General features: G+C 38.6%; 1 protein-coding gene across 1 annotated transcript; it reads right to left on the bottom strand.

Moving 5' to 3' along the window:
* Window positions 1–1461: 1461 nt before the first annotated feature.
* LOC141611632 (3-hydroxy-3-methylglutaryl-coenzyme A reductase 1-like) lies at window positions 1462–5628 on the bottom strand. The gene is made up of 4 exons (XM_074430219.1): window positions 4378–5628; window positions 3309–3490; window positions 2604–2950; window positions 1462–2015 (listed from the first exon to the last, which is right to left on the bottom strand). The coding sequence occupies exons 1-4, from the start codon at window positions 5331–5333 to the stop codon at window positions 1773–1775; spliced, it is 1728 nt and encodes a 575-aa protein (XP_074286320.1). The 5' UTR covers window positions 5334–5628; the 3' UTR covers window positions 1462–1772.
* Window positions 5629–19699: the final 14071 nt, after the last annotated feature.

The following is a 19699-nucleotide window of genomic DNA, read 5'->3' on the forward strand; positions in this document are numbered from 1 at the left end:
TCAACAAATTCCTAGGTATCGCTCTCCGCCGCCACATGATCAACCAAGCTAGGAAGCACGGCACCGGGGGGCACTCAAAAACAACCTAAGCACTCTCAACCCCGGGTCTCGGCCGGCGTCACTTTCTTTTCCACATCGGATGCCCTTTACACATCCATGTGGAGGGGGGATATGGTACGGCCTAAGCAGAACCAGGCCGAGGTAGAAGAAGCCGATACAGAAAAAAGTTTCAGAAAATACTTGCGCAGAATATACGCTCAACATACATCGGAGCCCATACCACGGCATAGACTACGCTGGGGGCAAATTGATGGGGCATATTCTGCACCGCTGACCAAGTCAACACATTGAGCAAGGTCAAAGATATCCACAAGCAAGTCAACGACTTAGACGAGTCTAGCCGATGCAACCCATCGGTCATGTCACTGGTCTCGGCATAAAGGCGGCCGGCCGGGGCACATATCCGCGTACTCATATCCAAGACCCTCGGCCGGCCTGCCATGGGTCCATCGGCCGAGGGTAGAGCGGTCTTTTCACCTGCTAACCACTTGGCCACTTGGCCACTACGTGACAAAAGGTGAAAGTCTATAAATACTCCTCAACCTTCATTGAGGAAAGGATCCAGAATTTAACCTAAGAATCACTATTCATCTGGTAATATCTTCCTTATCTCTCTACAATACATACACTAAGCCAAGCAACAACTTACCTCTCTAAGTTTACTGACTTGGGCGTCGGAGTGAGTACGCTCGGCCAAAGCCGAGCCCTCACTTTGTTCATCGTTTCAGGAGACCGCAAGGAGGATTTCAGCAAAGACGTCATTCTACAAGCCACGGGTGGTAACAATACTTGCTCTGGAATTACACCCGGAACAATAATTATTGATCGACATGGAGGAAGTAATTTATACGTAAATGTCAAATCATTTTTTACTTTCGTATTTTAAAGATATTTTGTAGATTTAGATTTATCAACTGCTCGGACCAAATATTGCGCATTTAACCTTGAAATAACAGGAAAATTCACGCACTATTCGTGAGTTTTGACATTTTGCCCAAAATATCAAATTTTGATCCAGAAAACTTCAAGAGGTCATAACAGTGTTTAGTAGTTCAGAAATTGACAATAGTCTTTTTTTCCCAAATCGATTATCTTTCCGAGAAATACGATTTCAAAAAAAATATATAATCTTTGGAACCCGTGCCTATGAATTTTTGTATGTCAAAGTTCTTTTGGCCGTTTGGTCACAACTCACAAGTTACAAACTCCACAAATTGAAAGATGATCGATTTGAAAAAAAAAAATTGTCACCTTCTAAGCTTATGAATATGAGTTATGACCTCTTAAAGTTTTTCAATTTAAAAAATTGGGTATTTCGTACAAAATATAAAACCTCGGGGATACAGCGTGAATTTTCCGTAAAATAATTGTACACAAAACCAACTTATCCCAAGATCATGATTAATTATGGACAATTCTTTTTCTTATTTATGGTCGGAGTTTTTAAACTAAAGTCACTCAAACAAAGATGAACTTTGCAATAATCTGAAAGAAACCCAACAAACGATCAAACCTCTTCTCCCCTCACACCTTACAAGAACAAGAAGAAAGCTACAAGATCACAAAAGCCGGGTGAAGAGGCGAAACATTTGAGTACACTTGGACGGATTGATATGCAATTATCTTTCTCGCTCTCATCAACTCACTCTCCATGTAAACTCCAGATCTCTTAGAGGGAGAACATTCCGACCACGTCAAAGCACAACGAATTTTTACGAGCAACCTTTGCTCATATCTCTGCTCGACCGATTATATTTGAGATGACTTTTTACAAGTTGTCCAGCAGCAATGGCTGACATCAAAGACAGCTCCCCGGCAAGCACAGATCCGGCAACTATGGATGCCAACTGTCTGGCATTCCCTCCGGCAGACTCCCTGTTTGCACCCTTTACTCCAAGAAGGTTAAGGCAGGCTGATTGAGATGCTAATTGGGTCCCACCACCTACTGTTCCGACCTGGTACATGGACGGATAAATATAGGTCAGAAAGTAACCCTCAAATTCTATTTTTGTATAAGAGGACTCACTATGGCAGTTTCGAGGCGGACTGCTTTTGAACTTTGAGTCATGAGAGTATCGCTACTAAATGACTTCAACCCTAAGAGTCTAGCAAGCTCCGAAAAGGATGAATTGAAAACATTAGCAGCATACAACATATTATACAAAGATCTGCGTATTAGGCCATATAATCCAACCTACACATGCAAATGGTCCCGAAAGAGCAATTATGGCCCGGAACACCCAACATTCCACATTATTTTGTCAGCGCTTAGCAACCACATGTAATTGAAAACAGGGGCACAAATGAACTTGGACCACATTAGACTATTAGAGCATAGATTTCGTAATTTCAACCTTTGTCGTGTAATAAGCGAGGGGACTAGGGGAAAATAATGTATAACCATGTGTACAAAACTACAAACCCCCGCTTCAATGATGGGTGAAAAAAAAAGATCGTAGAATCTGAAATGATGAATGAATATGGTACTTCTGGTAAGGCATTAACGTTCGAAGTAGTACAATAATTATTAGGAATGAAATTACCTCAATTGAAGGCATAGTAACAGAGACATGTAGATCCTTCCCGTCATTAATAGCTTCCATCATAGTAATACAATGAGAGCTCTCGACATTTTGAGCAGGATCCTGCCCTGTGGCAATGTAGACAGCAGAAACAATGTTGGCGGCATGTGCGTTAAAGCCACCAAGTGCCCCAGCCACAGCGGAACCAGTAAGGTTCTTAAGCATGTTTAGCTCCACAAGTGATGCCACGTTTGTCTTGAGGACCTTCTTCACTACTTCTTCTTTGATGACAGCCTCACAAACAACAGATTTACCCCTTCCTTCTATCCAGTTCACAGCTGCGGGCTTCTTGTCCGAGCAATAGTTTCCTACACATTTATACAAAGGCTCTAACTTTAGTTTTTTTACATACCCATATCCGAGTTTCCTATACGTTAGAGAAGATTAAAACTTTGTTGTGTTTTACTCCAATGCCTCGAGGGCTCTTCAAATAACAAGGTAAGGAAGATGAATGTACATCAGCTTACACTTCTTTAACACCATAGAGATGTTTATGCTAAATTAACAAAATGGGCTGCAATAGATTTAGCCTTGTGCTAAAGTGTTAAGCATTCATCTTAAGACAACTTCTACTCCGTACAATTTTCTGCTTTTCGGTAAAAAAAAAAAAAAAAAAAGTATTTTTCAAGTAACCTAAATAAGCCGAAGTTTAAGAGATGTGCTCACCAGAGATACCAATGACATCCATGTCAGGGAAATCACTCTGGAGGAAATCCAACACGTTCTGAACCCCTTTGGACACCATGTTCATCCCCATGGCATCGCCAGTGCTGCAGGCAAACCTGATATACAGATTCTTACCGGCAATCGCACATTTGACATCTTGAAGCCTTGCAAATCTACTAGACCTATATCCCCAAAATAATTAAAACCACCCTATAAGTAAAGTCAACGGTTAATACAAGATCAAAAATTCATTACGTATTCTTGTGCAAGACCGCCTTATACAAACATATTGTAATTCATAGGAGGACTTCTTTTCACCGGTTTTTATTTAAATGCGTTATAATCACCCTGTCAACAGATCACTTTTAAGCAATATTCATGTAATAAAAATAATCACAGGTCACTATATCAACATCAGCATAGTCAAAATCAATAGAAATAGGAATTTCTCAATCATTTCCACAATCTACTTCTTTAGGTGCCATGTACCAAGTCAGCAGCCTTTCAATCATTCACAAGTCACTAAAATCCTAAATCCTAATTACATCAGCAATCAATCTGCCAATCATTATCAATAATAAAAGAAAACTTCATAAAACCATATTCTTCTACCTTCCCCAATTTGCTCATAATACTTTCATATGAAACAGCCTCACAAAATACTTAATCCGTCAACTCAACCTAGCTAGTAGCAAAGGGTAGCACTTGCTACCCCGAACTTCCAAAAAATGGTTAAGATTATCATTTTTACTACCTTAAAGATTCTTGAACGAGACATTAACGAAAGTATAAAACAATGAGGAAAATTCGCTATCCCAAAATTTTATTTTTAGGTTCGCCCCTAACTCCGTCTAAATACCACCAAGCTAGTCTTAATCCCCATATCCGAATAATACTCAATAAAAAAAGACTCCAGGCCAAATAAAAAAGAGAGACACATAATATCTCATACAACGATCTCACACAAGACTGACGGGTCGGCGATCCCAACATATTAAAACTATAATGTAACCCAAATTATATCACAAAATCAATGAAAAGCTGAAAAATAAAGGAAAAAACCACATACTTGTTAAATATAAGGGAGATAGTTTCGAAATTAGCGGAATCTTCAAGGAAGAACTTCAACTCAGCAGCTCTTGTAGCTGATCCAAACCTAACAACAGGAGCTCTAGTCATACTATCCTTAAATATGACACTAAATGCACCCCCAGAAAGATGAATTGCTTTACACCCTCTATTAGTACTCGCAACTAAACATCCTTCTGTTGTCGCCATCGGAACCCAATACTCTCTCCCGTCTAACATCAATGGGCCCGCAATTCCCACCGGAATTTGCACGTACCCCACCGGCATTTCACAGCATTGTCCTAAAATCGACTCGTAATCATACCCTTCTAACGGCATTCCCTCAATTGACTTCCCTGTCGTTCGCTGCAGCGCCTCACGTCGTATCTTCGCCGCCCTGAAGCAATCCCCTAGGCTACTCTCTAACGAATACGACGGCGTTTTGCCGGAGACTACTGATTTTACTATCTCCTCGTCTTCTTCGGTTAGGGTTGGGGCTTGGACGACAATTGCGTGATCAATCGGGGATTCTTGTTTGATGACGTCAGCCGCCGGAGAAGCGACTTCTAACAATTGCCGTTGTTGTTGTTGGACTTCTTCTTCTTCATCTTCGTCGTCGGAGCGAGGGAAAATGAAGGATTGGACGAAATCGATACCGAAAAAGCCGAGAAGATAAATAAAAGAAGCGACGAAAGCGACAATGGCGGCGATCTCGGAGAGCGTGACGACGTGGAGAGGGATAGAGTTACGGATTTTCTCTCTCCAACGCTGTAACAAAAAGTAAACCACGGTGAAAAATAAGGTGAAGAAAATACCGTTGGTGAGGTAAAGAGGAAGGGGTAAAGCGTCGGAGGCTTTCGGGGAATCGGAATCTCCAGCGAGGGATTTCCGGCGAGACGAAGGTGGTTTAAGGGTATTGACGGCGGACGGCGGTGGTTGTCGCCGCCGGAGATCCATCGCCGAGGAAATGGGATTGGGAAAAGGGGAAATGGAAATGGAAATGCAGGTGGTTTTTTTTTGGGGAAGTTGCTGGTTAAGAGAGAGAGAAGAGGAAAGTGAGGGGAATTTAAGGAGGGGATGAAAGTGGAGGGCACGTGAGACTCGAGGGACACGAATTTGGCACGTGCTTATTGTTCATGCAACCACAGCCGTTGTACCCGTCTCTCTCTCTCTGTCTCTGTGTGTCTTCCAGCGAGGTGGTGTTGTTTTTGGAATCATCCAGTACAACTGGGAAGGAGCAGAGCCTGACTCCAGACTCCATGTCGCTACACTCGTTTTCTTTACCGGCCACTCTTTTGGGTAGGGAGGGCAGTCCAACCCTTATCCTGTAGATATCCATCTACGCGAAATTAAATGGGTGGGATATGGATGACGAAATTTTCTTGAATTTAGGGTAGGATATGGATATGGGTGAATTTAGGGTGGCATATGAATTATCGTCTCTCACCCGCTTAATCACCCTGTGGATATCCGAAATTAATATTTATAATTAATTTTTTATTAAGTTAATAATTATTTAGGTCATTAATGATTTTCCTTCAAAAGTATATTTTTTTATCAGAAATTTTACTTAATTTTAATATTATACTGTTATTTAGGAAAAGTAAAACTTGTGTTTATGTGAATATTGACATATTGTTATTTTTACTAATCTTTTGTTAGTTTAATCAATAATATAATGCGTTGGTGGTTTCTTTGTAGTTGGTGTGGCGTATTTATATGGTCACTTGCTTTGCAAAGACACTTTGTTGTTGGATATATACTGGGTTGTTATTTGCTAACACATATTGTTACTTGAATTATGTATGCCTTTTAATTTTATCGCCACAATTTTTTTACGATATATTATTTTTAAATATTATTTTTAAATTTTATAAAGTGTGAAAATATCCAGCGGGTACCCGCTCCACCTGCTTCACACCGTGGATATGGATATGGACGGATGAAAAAATATTAAATGGATGAGGGTGGGATATGGATGACCATAAATTAAATGGATATGGATATGGATATGGCTCCACCCCATCCATATCTCACCCATTGTCATCCCTACTTGTGGGTAGGGCTGGAGCAAGTTAATGTCTGGATCGGTAAAATGAAACGGATCAAATCATTTGATCTGGACCAAACCCAAACCGAAGCATTTTAGATTTGTCCTCGGTTCTTAGTTTTTGAAATTTTGGTTTTCTGTTCGGTTTCTCCAAAACTTGTTATTCTATGTCCAGTACGAATGGACCGAAATATATGGTTTTCATATCTATTTATTGAAACTTTGTAAATGAATCGATTATAAACTCAATAATAGCAATTATTTAAATTAAACAAAAGGTTTTTTTTTGTCTAAAATTACCTTATATATTTAGAAGTATTTGTACAAAGTTTATCTTACATTATTTTGCTTTTGACTACCTTTGTTTTCTTTATTATTGGTCAATAACTACTTACGCTAAGAGCCTAGATAAATTTGATCAGTTTTCCGATTTTAACCCATGCCACATGACTATTTTATGTTTTAATCTTGCTTAGACCCTATTATTGGAAATCATGATGTACTTAGACTTAACTTTAGTAGATAATCGTAGTTATTATTGAAACGCTAAAACATAAATTTTCTTTATATGAAGTTAAATTGTAGTTTGTACGCAGTTGATCATTGTTGTTTGATGTTAACAGTGTCATGCGTTAAATAAGTTAATGTCGCTAAATTGACCAAATCTCACCGAACTTTCAACATTTGTAGTTTTTAATCAAAAAAGGAGAAAACTAAAATCCAAAACAAGAAAATTAATACAATGTAGTTTTTTTACAAATATCCTGAAATAAAGTAATTTTTAACAAAAACAAACCTTAAACAATAGTTTAAATAACTATTTTATTTGATTTGATGAATTTGTATCCACTAAATAGCGACAAACCGTACTTTCGGTCCATTTCGGTTAAACACCGGATCAAACCGAAAAATTCGCTTGGTCTGGTCCACGACCGAAAGTCCGAAACTTTTACACCCGGTCTTCGGTCCACTAAATTTATATTTTCAGTCTTCAGTTCGGTTATGTCCAGTTTTGGATCGATAATCAGCCTTACTGTTAGAGCTGTCAAAACCTGAACCGACCCGAAAACCGACCGTAACCCGACCCGTAAATAACCCGCAAATAACCCGGTGTTTTCAACCCGAATCCGAAAAGTACCCGAACCTGTTTTGACCCGTAAATAGTGGGTCGAAACCCGACCCGTAACGGGTTGACCGTTGGGTCAAGGGAATATATCTTCCTTAAAATTGATAATGTCAAATAGGTATTGACTTATAAAATTTTAAGGAAAGATATGTATATATACGGAATGTCACGTCATCACCTTGAACCATATGCCACGTCATCACATCAAAGTGTGTGTCACACCGTCACTTTCACCATATTACGTCGACCTGTATTCTTCGTCAGCACTGCCATGTTATCATTTCAGGCAACATGCCATGTCATCATCTTGAAGTGTGTGTCACGCCATTACTTTCATCGTGTTACATCAAACCGCATTCCATGTCGGCACTGCCACGTCATCACCTCGATCACATGCCACGTCATCACTTCGAAGTGTGTACCACACCGTCACTTTTATCGTATTATGTGGAACCACACTCCACGTCAGCACAACCACCTCATCACCTCTGGTCACATGCCACGTCATCATTGTCATCTTATTTGAGTCTCATTGTCGTACTTATAGAGTTAGTGAGGGTAATGATGATGATGATGACGGGGTGGTGGCGGCGAGAATGGTGACAATTAAGTCAACTAAGACGAGCAAGATGAGAAAAAACGTATAAATGGTAGAAATTACGATATAAAAGAAATTTTAAAAAATGACAGAAAAAGATGTTGATCGGCCCGTTGTTTACCCGAACCCGACCCAAAACCCGTGTCGAATCGTTCGTATAACGGTGTGATATTGAAAATATTAAGCAAAAAATATCTAATCTTACTAATATCATATATTAAACTAGATAATAATAAAAATTTAAGAATAACTATGTGTTTATAGGTAGAATTAAAGAAAATGGAATTTTTTAAAAAGGCGTTAGTGGGACCCGTTCTGACCATAAACCCGACCCGAAACCCGACCCGTATAAACCCGTATTTTTAAAACCCGAAATAGACCCGATCCGTATTTTACCCGAACCCGAAATGACCGAACCCGTAACCCGTCCGTTTGACCCGTTTGACAGGTATACTTACTGTACTTGTGGGGATCTCTTCGTGAAATTTATGAAAAAAAAAAAGAAAAGAAAGATTACTAAAAAATGTGCTCCAATTTTTTTTTTTTCTTTTTTTAAGGTTGTGAATTCAAGCAAAATTACAAACTCGTAGCCCTCTTGGCTATGTTATAAGCCACATTATTTAAAGTATGGGGAATAAAACTAAAACAAATAAAGTGGAAATTAGAACTAAGGCAGGTAATATCATCGATAACTCCTTTTTTTTCCTTTTTTTTAGACAAAGATGTACTATCGTATAGACTATAAAAAATGAAATACTAGTATCTGTTTACATTAAAACAATTTACAATACAAACATAGGGGAATTATATACCCCTAAACTACTAGATATCCAACGAACTGACTAGAATTACAAGCGGAATTAACTGAAACTGAAACACGACATTTCTTCAAGGGTGGATGATAATAGTCACCAAACTCGATCAGCCTCCTTTCTCTTAAACCTTTTAATTAACTGCAACAACATTTGTATCCTGTAAGGAAAAAGTAACTTGATGACAAAAACCGACGATCCCTTCCTCGAGTTAGCACTAGACCTAACCATACGACCCCGACAATTGGAATGATCCACCTTACAACTACAATTCATGCTCGAGTTTTCATTGACGACAACAAATTGAAACTAAACCGTGGAGATCTTGCTAACTAGAGAGGAATCTGACAATAACCGCTTCTTCTTGGCAGTATGAAAAACAACCTTCTCAAGACCCAACTTATCACTCTAAGGATCAGAAACTGTATGCTGATCTTCACGAAAAGGATTAGGAGTGGGAATTGCTGCTTCCCTTGAAATAACATCATGAGGAGTTCCCGTCGAAATAGAATTTGTAGAGATGAGGGGACAAACCCTCAAGGATGACAGAGATTTTGGATGCATGGAAAAAAAAAGGAGATTTTTCCCGAGTAACAAATTCTCATAACCTTAGGACGACAAACACAAACTATTTTAAGGATGTTTTTTGTTGGAGAAGGAGTATTTTTAAGGTCTAGAGGTAAAAGTATTGGAGGGATTACAAACATCCTCAACTGGCAAAGTCGGATAAGCCTCAGTAAGGCTATCAGAGTCCACAATAAAGTCATTGTAACACCCCCATACACCAAGGTGTCTTACCAAGGCCACCTAATGCCTGAGAGTGCTACCATCTCGGTTACCCGAGACAATGTATATCAAATAGACCGTCAAAGAACGTACTTTAAATAAATAAGTTTAAAGTGATTATATGCCAAAACAAAACTGAGAAAAGTACGATACAACTATTCTAAAAAAACCAACTAAATAATTAAATGTATCTCGACATAACACATGAAGACTATTAGTTGACTTGTGGTGACTCATCCCCTGTTAATCCTCGCGCATCCAAGTCCTACCTGCTCAATAACTACTCACCATCCCCGAATGGATCACCACAGTCTTAAAACAATTAAACGGAGTCAGTTACTGCATATACAATATAAGCTAAGATATTACAACAACGACACATAGACACAATTCTCCAACACCGTCACATCACCAATCACCTGACTTAACTTAAAGGTCTAACCCTGCCAGATTACCAGTCGCAACCAGTAATCCACTCCGCCAGTGGGGGACCGCAGCCGCTCCCACCTAACCCCGCTCATCTTTACCGAGCAAAAACCCACGTTACTTAATGTGCACATCCCCTCTTGTGGCGGGTTCCACAAGGGGCGAATCAAGGGCGTGAAGCCACTCCCGCAAGTGACTTCACTCAGCCGAGGGCGCACCTCCCGAACCACAGACAAACGATAACAACCAATTACAATATCAACAATACCAATTCAATTACGATATAATCAAATGCTAACAACCAACTCATAATCATGTATTCAGTAACTGAGTAAGAAACCCTACCTGGAAGGCAATCACCACAAATCGACACAAGCAGCTGATCAATAGTTCTCCTCTATCGAAATCACCTCCTATCAACATACAATCATACAATCATAATCTAATACCAATAATACTCCCAAAATCCCCAAATCACGAATAAATATAAAAACGGTACTAAGATCTTACCCACAATACGACGATCTCAAGGATGTAAAGAACTCCGAAATTCGACGACTCAAGCCCTTGGATTTGATAGCAATGTGAGAGAAGAATGCAACATAGTTTTTGTTTTCTCTTTGTAAAATGTTTAGAATAAAAATAAAGGTAAAACAAACTAATAAAAGTACTTTATATATCATTCTCGCGTTGCTATCAAAACCCAGCCAAAAACCCGTAAGAACCAAAGTACTCGATCGAGTAACTGAGGTACTCGATCAAGTAGCCCTTACTCGGTCGAGTTGCCCCTACTCGATCGAGTGCCCAACAGACAGAACACTGTCCAGAACACAAAAATTACTTACTCGACAGAGTAAGCCTTACTCGATAGAGTACCCAACAACTCATACAACCGTAGTATTACAATATTCCACTACAAGAAAACAAGACAAAGGCGACGGAGAAGCTCCAGTCGCCAATTTGGCGACAGAAAAAAAAACTCGGGCGACGGAAAACAGTCGCCAATTTGGCGACTGTAGCTTTTTATCCAAAAATCTGTATGAAATCCACGGGCGACCGAAAGTTATCCAATTTGGCGACCGGAAACAGTCGCCAAATTTAGCGACCAATACTCGTCGCCAATTTGGCGACCATAAACAGTCGCTAATCGCCTGATATTTTTTTTTTTGCCAATTTCTTCACCCGTCACCCCTCATTCATTCTATCAACAAAAAAAAAAAAAAAGCTACAAGAACCCGACGACCTGACGCCACCATCAACTACCACGACCACCGGACGCCACCACTCGCCGCCGCCATCCGCACACCACATCACTACCGACCCTTTGTTTTTCTTTTTAATAAAGGTTTGTTTTCGACTCAAATTGATTTAATTACTTCAATCCTTCATATTTTGTTTAAGTTGTGATGCTTATTTAGTATCTAGTTGTAATTTATACATTAGTGATGCTTATTAATGTATGTAGTTGTAATTTAATTAGCATTTTTGTTAATTAATTTGAGTTAGGGTTAGAAATTGGGGTTTTTGTTAAATTAGTAATGTCATTTGATTAGGGGATGTAATTGAAGGTTATCTTGATAATATTAGTATTATTGAAGGTAGTAACTTAGTTTTAGTAATACTGAAGTAGTATTGTTGAAGGTAGTATAGTTTTATGAAGGTAGTATAATGTTAGGATTGTATAAATTTGCCTTATAATTAACGAAATTAAGTTAGAATGAGCATGATGTATAAATTTGTTAAATTAGTAATGTCATTTGATTAGGGGATTGTATAAATTTGCTTTATAATTTTGACAACTTGTTTAATATATAATGACCTAGTATTCGCGTTCAAGAATTACTCATTAGGAGCAATTCTTGAATAGTCCCCATTTTGGGACTGTCTTTGTACGTTTCAAGTCACTTAGGTAGTAAACACATAGTTGTGATTTTATTAATGAGAAAAGAATTTGGTTGCAATTTTCTCCAATGTTCTCTGAATACATATGTGGAATATGTATCTATTTCACATTGTGTATTTGGAGAACTAAGGGAATTGTCTTTGCCGATTTTTTTTCTCATTAATAAATCACAAATGTGTGTTTGCTAGTGACTTGAAACGTACATTGATGGGTTTAGGTTGGAGTGATAAGGACCCAATTGAAATCTTGAAATTAGCATAAAATGGAGGATGAGATAACCATTGTTTTTTTGTTGAAATTAAATATTATTATTTAAAATGGTTAGTTTGCTATATATTGCTTATAGATTAAAATGAACAGATCTGAACGTAGCTGGATGTACGAAGAAAGAGTAGATAAGAAGAAACGTCCTATTGCTAGATTTGTAAAGGGAGTTCGTTGATTTATTGAATTTGCTAGATGTCAAGATTCATATGATTTGGAACAACATAAACTTAGGTGTCCTTGTACTAAATGTAAAAACTTAAAATATTTATTTGACATTGAAGTAGAAGAGCATCTTGTTACAAATGGTTTTTTTCCAAACTACTACAATTGGATCTCCCATGGAGAAAAATATTATCCCGAAGAGCCTCAAATCCAACAAAATGAGAACCCATATAGAGAAATGGTACTTGATGCCTTTCAGTCTAATGATTTCATTAATGACGACCGTGTACCAATGATTGATGAAGAACAACCAAACCCAAGAGCAAAAGCCTTTTTTGACATGCTAAGTGCTTCTGAAAAAACCTTATATGAGAGGAGTAGAATGACATTGTTACAAGTTGCATCCAGGATAGTTTCTTTAAAATGTGAGTATAATATGCCATTTAAAGCCGTTGATAGTATTGCTACGTTGGTTGAGGATGTTATACCCGATAATAATGTTATGACCCGAAATTTCTATAATACCAAAAAAGTGGTCAAAGGTCTTCAGCTTCCACATGAAAAGATTGATGCATGTCCTAAAGGATGTATGCATTTTTGGAAAGATGATGCTTTGCTTGACAAATGTAAGAAATGTCAAAGGGATAGATATGAGACAAGTGAAGGAAATATTGTTTTGAAAGGGAAGAAAGGTAATAAAAGGAGTGGAAAGAGAAATAAACCAATATCAGAAAACACATTAATTTATTTTCCATTAGCTCCTAGACTTCAAAGAATGTATGCCACGAAAAATCTTGCCAACCAAATGAGATGGCACAAAGAAAATCCTCGTACACCAGGAAATATGTGTCATCCGAGTGACGGGGAGGAGTGGAAGCGTTTTGATAGGTTATATCCCGATTTTTCCGAGGAACCTCGCAATGTGAGACTTGGCTTGTGTACGGATGGGTTTGACCCTTTTGGCCAGTTTGGTAGAAAGTACTCGTGTTGGCCCGTAATGACCACGCCGTACAACTTACCTCCTTGGCTTTGTCTGAAAAGACAATTTATTTTCCTCTCTTTACTTATTCCCGGTCCTGATAACCCAAAAAACTATCTGGATGTTTATTTACAACCGTTGGTGGAAGAACTGAAGTATTTGTGGGAAGTTGGTGTAGAAACATTTGATGTGTCGAAGAAGCAAAATTTCCAACTAAGAGCTTCATTGTTATGGACTATAAATGATTTTCCCGCATATGGTATGCTATCAGGATGGGCAACCGCTGGGCGAAAGGTATGTCCTTATTGCATGGATAGGAGTAAAGCATTTTATCTTCCTAATTCCAAAAAAATTAGTTGGTTTGATTGTCATAGATGTTTCTTACCGGATGGACATATTCATAGAGAGAACAAGAAATCTTTCTTAAAAGGTAAGGAGGTGCGTGACAATGCTCCGGTTCGACTCCAAGGGGATGAGATATGGGAGGCTGTACGTGATTTGCCATCAACTGTCGATGGGACTGAAGAAGAGTTTAGGGGTCGTTTGGTTCACTACTTAGGAATGGAATGGATTGGAATTAAAAACCATGGAAGTATGGGGTTCTAATTCCATACATTCCAAAACATGTTTGGTTCATTAGAAAAATAAACATGAAGGAATGGAGTTTGAATCCATAGGGAGAAGGTGGGTATGGGATTCCAAGGGGTTGGGGTGGAATGAGAATCCATCAAGATTCTAACTCCATTCCAAAATACCCCAACCAAACACTAGAATGGGTAGAATCCATTCCATTCCATTCCAAACCTCCCAACCAAACACCCCCTTAAAGAGTTGAAAAAGAAAAAAATGGTTGGTTTAAAAGAAGTATTTTTTGGGAGCTTCCCTACTGGAAAACAATGTTGATCAGACACAATTTGGATGTGATGCACATAGAGAAGAACTTCTTTGAGTTACTTATTCATACGATTATGGATGTAAAAGGAAAGACACGTGATGATATTTATTCAAGAATAGAATTGAAGAAATTTTGTGATCATCCTAAACTTCATATTCGTAAGGATGAGGCTAAACCAAAACCCATATTTACTCTTGAAAAAGCTCAAAGAAAGGTATTGTGCGATTGGATAGGAAACTTGAAGTTTCCCCGATGGATATGCATCCGATTTGAGCCGTTGTGTTGATTTGAAGGAACTGAAGTTGAAAGGGTTAAAAAGTCATGATTGTCATGTTTTCATGGAGCGCTTATTACCCGTGGCTTTTAAAAATTTACTCCCGACTACGAGTTTGGAATGCGATTCTGAGAAATAAGTCAATTTTTTAGAGATTTATGTTCCTCCACGATATCAGTTGAGGACATGCGTCGTTTAGAAGACCAAATACCAGAAATTTTGTGTAAACTTGAGATGATATTTCCGCCTTCTTTTTTCAATTCGATGGAGCATCTACCTATCCATTTGCCATATGAAGCTAAAGTTGGTGGACCCGTCCAATATAGGTGGATGTATCCTTTCGAAAGGTTTCTTAATCAAGTGAAGAAAAAAATTGGTAATAAAGCTCGTGTGGAAGGTTCTATATGCAATGCCTACCTAACGGAAGAGATTGCCAATTTTTGCTCTCTTTATTTTGAAAAACATATTGAGACCAAAGCAAAAAAATTGAATATTGATGAAGCGGATGAACTAGACACAAGTATACCCAAGTGTTTCCAAATGCAGGATGAAATAGGGTGTTCATCAGCTGGGGGAACAAGATTTCTGGATGACAAGGAGTATAACTGTGCCCACCTTTATGTGCTATCTAATTGTGAGGTTTTGGAGCCATATGAAGCTCAATTTGTGACAGATTTCATTAAAGAACACCCAAATGTGAACAGAGAGGATGTTTGGCATAAGCATGAGGATCAATTTCCAGCCTGGTTTCAGGAGCATGTATGTAAGCTAAGTATTCAGTTAATGGGTTTAAGTTTCAAACATTTGACTATGGCAAAAGTAAGGCTAAATGCAACTACGGCGTTACTATTTCTTCTCTTGATGGCAATGAATATTATGGCATATTAGAGGATATCTTTGAGTTGTGCTACAATGGCCGGGATCGGAGTTATAAAACCGTCTTATTCAAGATTCAATGGAGGGATAATTCCGTAGCTGGAACGAGAGTCCATGATCGTTACAAACTCGTGGAAGTGAATCATACTCGAACCTACTCTAAATATGACCCATTTATACTTGCACAACAAGCTCATCAAGTTTATTTTGCATCTCTTCCGAGCACAAGTAATGATAGACAACAAAAGCAATGGTGGGCCGTTTTTAAAACAAAGGCACGATCAGAAGTTGATACATCTTTTTTCCAAGAAGAGGTTGTATCAGAAACAGTTTTGTCCCCAGTTGATCATGATGAAATTATTTATGCAAATGAGATAGAAGCGGAGGAGGAGTTAGAAGAGGAAGAAGAATAGAATGATAAGGAGAGGGATGGAATAGAAGAGGGGGAAGAACAAGAAGAGGAGGAGGAGGAAGAAGAAGAAGAAGAAGAAGAAGAAGAAGAAGAAGAAGAAGAAGAAGAAGAACAAGAAGAAGAACAAGAAGAAGAAGAAGAAGAAGAAGAAGAAGAAGAAGAAGATGAGGATGGTGATGATGATGAGTAACAGAAGGTATTGAAAGTATACATATCAAAATTTGGAAACAATTATTAGCGTTTTATTTTTTCTTTTATATCTGTTTATTAGGTTTTATTTTTTTGTATCTTATAATAATTATCCTGTAATATTTGCTAACACTTTTTATTCAATTGTAGTATACATGGCTCGTGGAGGAGGTAGGCAGCGGGGAGGCTATAGTGAGGGAGGTAGTAGCTCCCGAGAGCAGGAGGAGGACGTTGACCGTTCTACTACGGAGGTGAGTGAGGAGGAGGAGGAGGAGGTTGCTATACCCGGACATACTGACGGCAGGATGATCCTTGATCCGAATGGTCTTTGGTAATTTTTTATTCATTCTAGTTTGTAATTTTTTTATTTAGTAATAAATGACTTTTTTTAGACATATGTTAATTATACATTATTTTTTTTCCTATATAATTATGTTTTTAACATGTTTGATTTCAGGTTTAGAAGTCAAACAGTTGTTCGTGGTGTGACTACTAGCACCCAAGAAAACATAACACACGACGTTACTTGTTGGAGTAACGCTACTGATGAAGATAAGGAGATGTGGTTCAACAACTTCCGGGTATCTATTTATAAAATATATATTATTAAATATAATTTATTTATTCTAATTACCTTATTATTAATTTGTTTCTCATCCATGTGTTTACTTTTTGTAGCGTGTGTTCTATTGGCCAACCGACCTTGAGCGCCTAGTTTGGCAAAGGTATAATGACATTGGCTAGAAGAGGCTAAGGGACAACATGTATAAGGTGTCTAAGAGGAAGAAGGCGCCATCTTTCATGAAAGGTATTTAGTTTCTTTTAATACCCGTAATTAGTTAAAATTCATTACATATTTTGAAACTATATTAATTAATAATTGATATTTTATTGATTATAGGTGCGTCATATGAGGAATAAACCAAATACCGGAATAGTCCTGAGTTCAAGGAAGCATCGGCCCGGAACAAGATCAACAAAAAAGGAGGAGATAAGGACGCGGAAGTTGAGCCTACTCATTATGGAGGGTCTCAATCTTTTCATGATCGTGTGTTGTCAGTTGTAAGTTATTTGTCTTAGCTTTTAATTTAATAGTCTTGTAATTTAGTCTCATTAATTATCATGTTTGAGTAACAATTTCCTTGTTTTTTTCCCGGAAGACCAAGAAGAATAAGGTCAAGATACCCACGATTGTTGATCTCTTTGTTGACACTCACGCAAAGAAGACAAGCAAGGGCAAGTTGATCTTCACGAAGGAAAAAGATCAACAGTTATATGTAAGTGTCAAAAAAAATTTCTTAATGTGTTAAAGTATATGTTTTATCAATTTTTAGATAAGTAACCTCTAACCATTAATGTTTTATCAATTTTTTAGGAACAATTCCTTGTCCGTAGGAAGAACAGCCCGGAAATTGATGACAATGAGCTATGGTTTGATCTTGTTGAGGGATTCCAAAGAGGAGATGTGTATGGAGCCGGGTCGGCAAAGGAGATTTTCTACCCTACTCCAAGAAGAAGAGGGTCAATTTCCTCCCAACAACAACCTTATACCCCAAGTATCGTAAGTGTGCTCCAAGCTCAATTAGCCACCAAGGAGAGGCAGGATGCCGAGAGGGAGAGGCGGGATGCCGAGAGAGATGAAGAAATTCGGAGGATGAAGGAGGAAATGGACCGGATGAACTCCTTCTTCGCCAATTGCAACAGTGGGTGGCGCCCGCAACCGAAGGATCCTAGAGATCCTAATTATGGGTGGTAGTGGAGCGGGAGCAAGTTTCCCTGTTATGTAGTTTTTTAGAGAACATGTTATTCCCGGATAATGTTAGATGACCAAAACTCGTAGTTGTGTGTATGGATCATGATTTTCTTTATCAAATTTGGTTGTGTTGGCTTCCCATGTGTTCTCTGCTGGAAGTGTTGGTTTATTTGCAGGTTTTTACGTATTTGGCTAGGTCAAAAACGATTTTTAGGCTAAAAAAATGTAAAATTGGCAACGGATACTGGGCAATTGGCGACGGCAAACCGTCGCTTACCTTCTGATTATGATTTAATTTTAGGGGCTATAGCGACAGAAAACACTCGCCAAAATGGCGACCACAATCCGTCGCCAATTGTAATGTTTTGGAGGTGACGTGACTTTGATTATGGCGACTACTGACAGTCGCTAATGTGGCGACCAAGAACAGTCGCCAATTTTGGCGACGAGTTTCTGTCGCCCGCTATAAAAAATTCCGTCGCCAAATTTGGCGACGAAGTCCTGTCGCCAAAAGCGACTAAACCTAGCTACGAAGTGCGGGCGACGGGCCTTAGTCGCTTTATTCTTAATGGCGACTGTTCTCAGTCGCCTTATATGGTCGCCAATTACCTTATTTGTTGTAGTGTTCCCTCCTTAAAAATGAACTTCGTCCCCGAAGTTCAAACCTAACCTATAAAACATGAACACCTAACACTAACTCCACCAACCATGCCTACTCCCACAACACGGCTCACGATATCATCTCAACTATAGCATAACCTCTCAATACAACTCCATAATACCAACCACAAATGTCGCTACCTCCGTCTCACTGACCTACAACCCACTAGCAAATCCAACGTTAAGATAACTCACCAAGCAAGATCAACCAACAAACGGAATGTTACATTCTACCAGCCTTAAAATGAACTTCGCCCTCGAAGTTTACTCACACTCATAAACATCATGCTACTACAAGCTTTGCCATGCCCTTTACTCACACTCATAAACATTATACTACTACAAGCATTGCCATGTCCTTTAATAGTATCAACCATGACATGAATCCATCCTTTATTCTACACCAAGGCTCAAACTTCCAAATATACCGCAACATGTACAACCATCAAACTCTCTTTGTCGCATCCTACTCCTCTTAAGATAAATGTTACGTCCTCATAACCCACTAGAACTATATCCTTTGCTATACTTCCCATAATCCTCATCACCACCGCATGTCAACAGTAACCGACTATAACCTCAACACCTATAACCATTCCTATATCTAGGGCTCTCTTTCTCTAATAATTCTCATACCTCAAATCATTCTGCACTCTATCTAACCTTTACCAAAAAATCCTCAGCATAACCACTACTCCAACTCTTCAACATTACCGCAAAACGACATACTTCTTTATATATACACTTATCTCCAGGATATAACTCACGACCCACAATTGTTACACACACTTACGTTAGCTTCTCAAGTTCTTTTCTTTTATTATCGTAAAACTCACCCATAACTTAACATGATACTAAGTCTCAACACTTCGTACTTACTGTCCCAATAAAAAGTTATAAACCACCTATAGTTTCCAGTTCAGTACAACACATGTTCCACAAATCACTTGTCACTACTATGTCAACCAATGCCTCCTCTAAAAGAAGATCAAAAGTACTCCAACATCCTCTCGCAACTGTGTCCCATCAACAGAATATCACTATATCATGACAACAACGGAAACATACGCAACTCTCTTCCATATCACACTCTACCTTCGCTTCTAAGCCAAGACAGGTAAGAAACATCAATAAACAAACAACAGTCTATATGTC

This window comes from Silene latifolia, chromosome 11 (genome assembly GCF_048544455.1).
Source record: "Silene latifolia isolate original U9 population chromosome 11, ASM4854445v1, whole genome shotgun sequence".
Lineage (NCBI taxonomy): Eukaryota > Viridiplantae > Streptophyta > Magnoliopsida > Caryophyllales > Caryophyllaceae > Silene > Silene latifolia.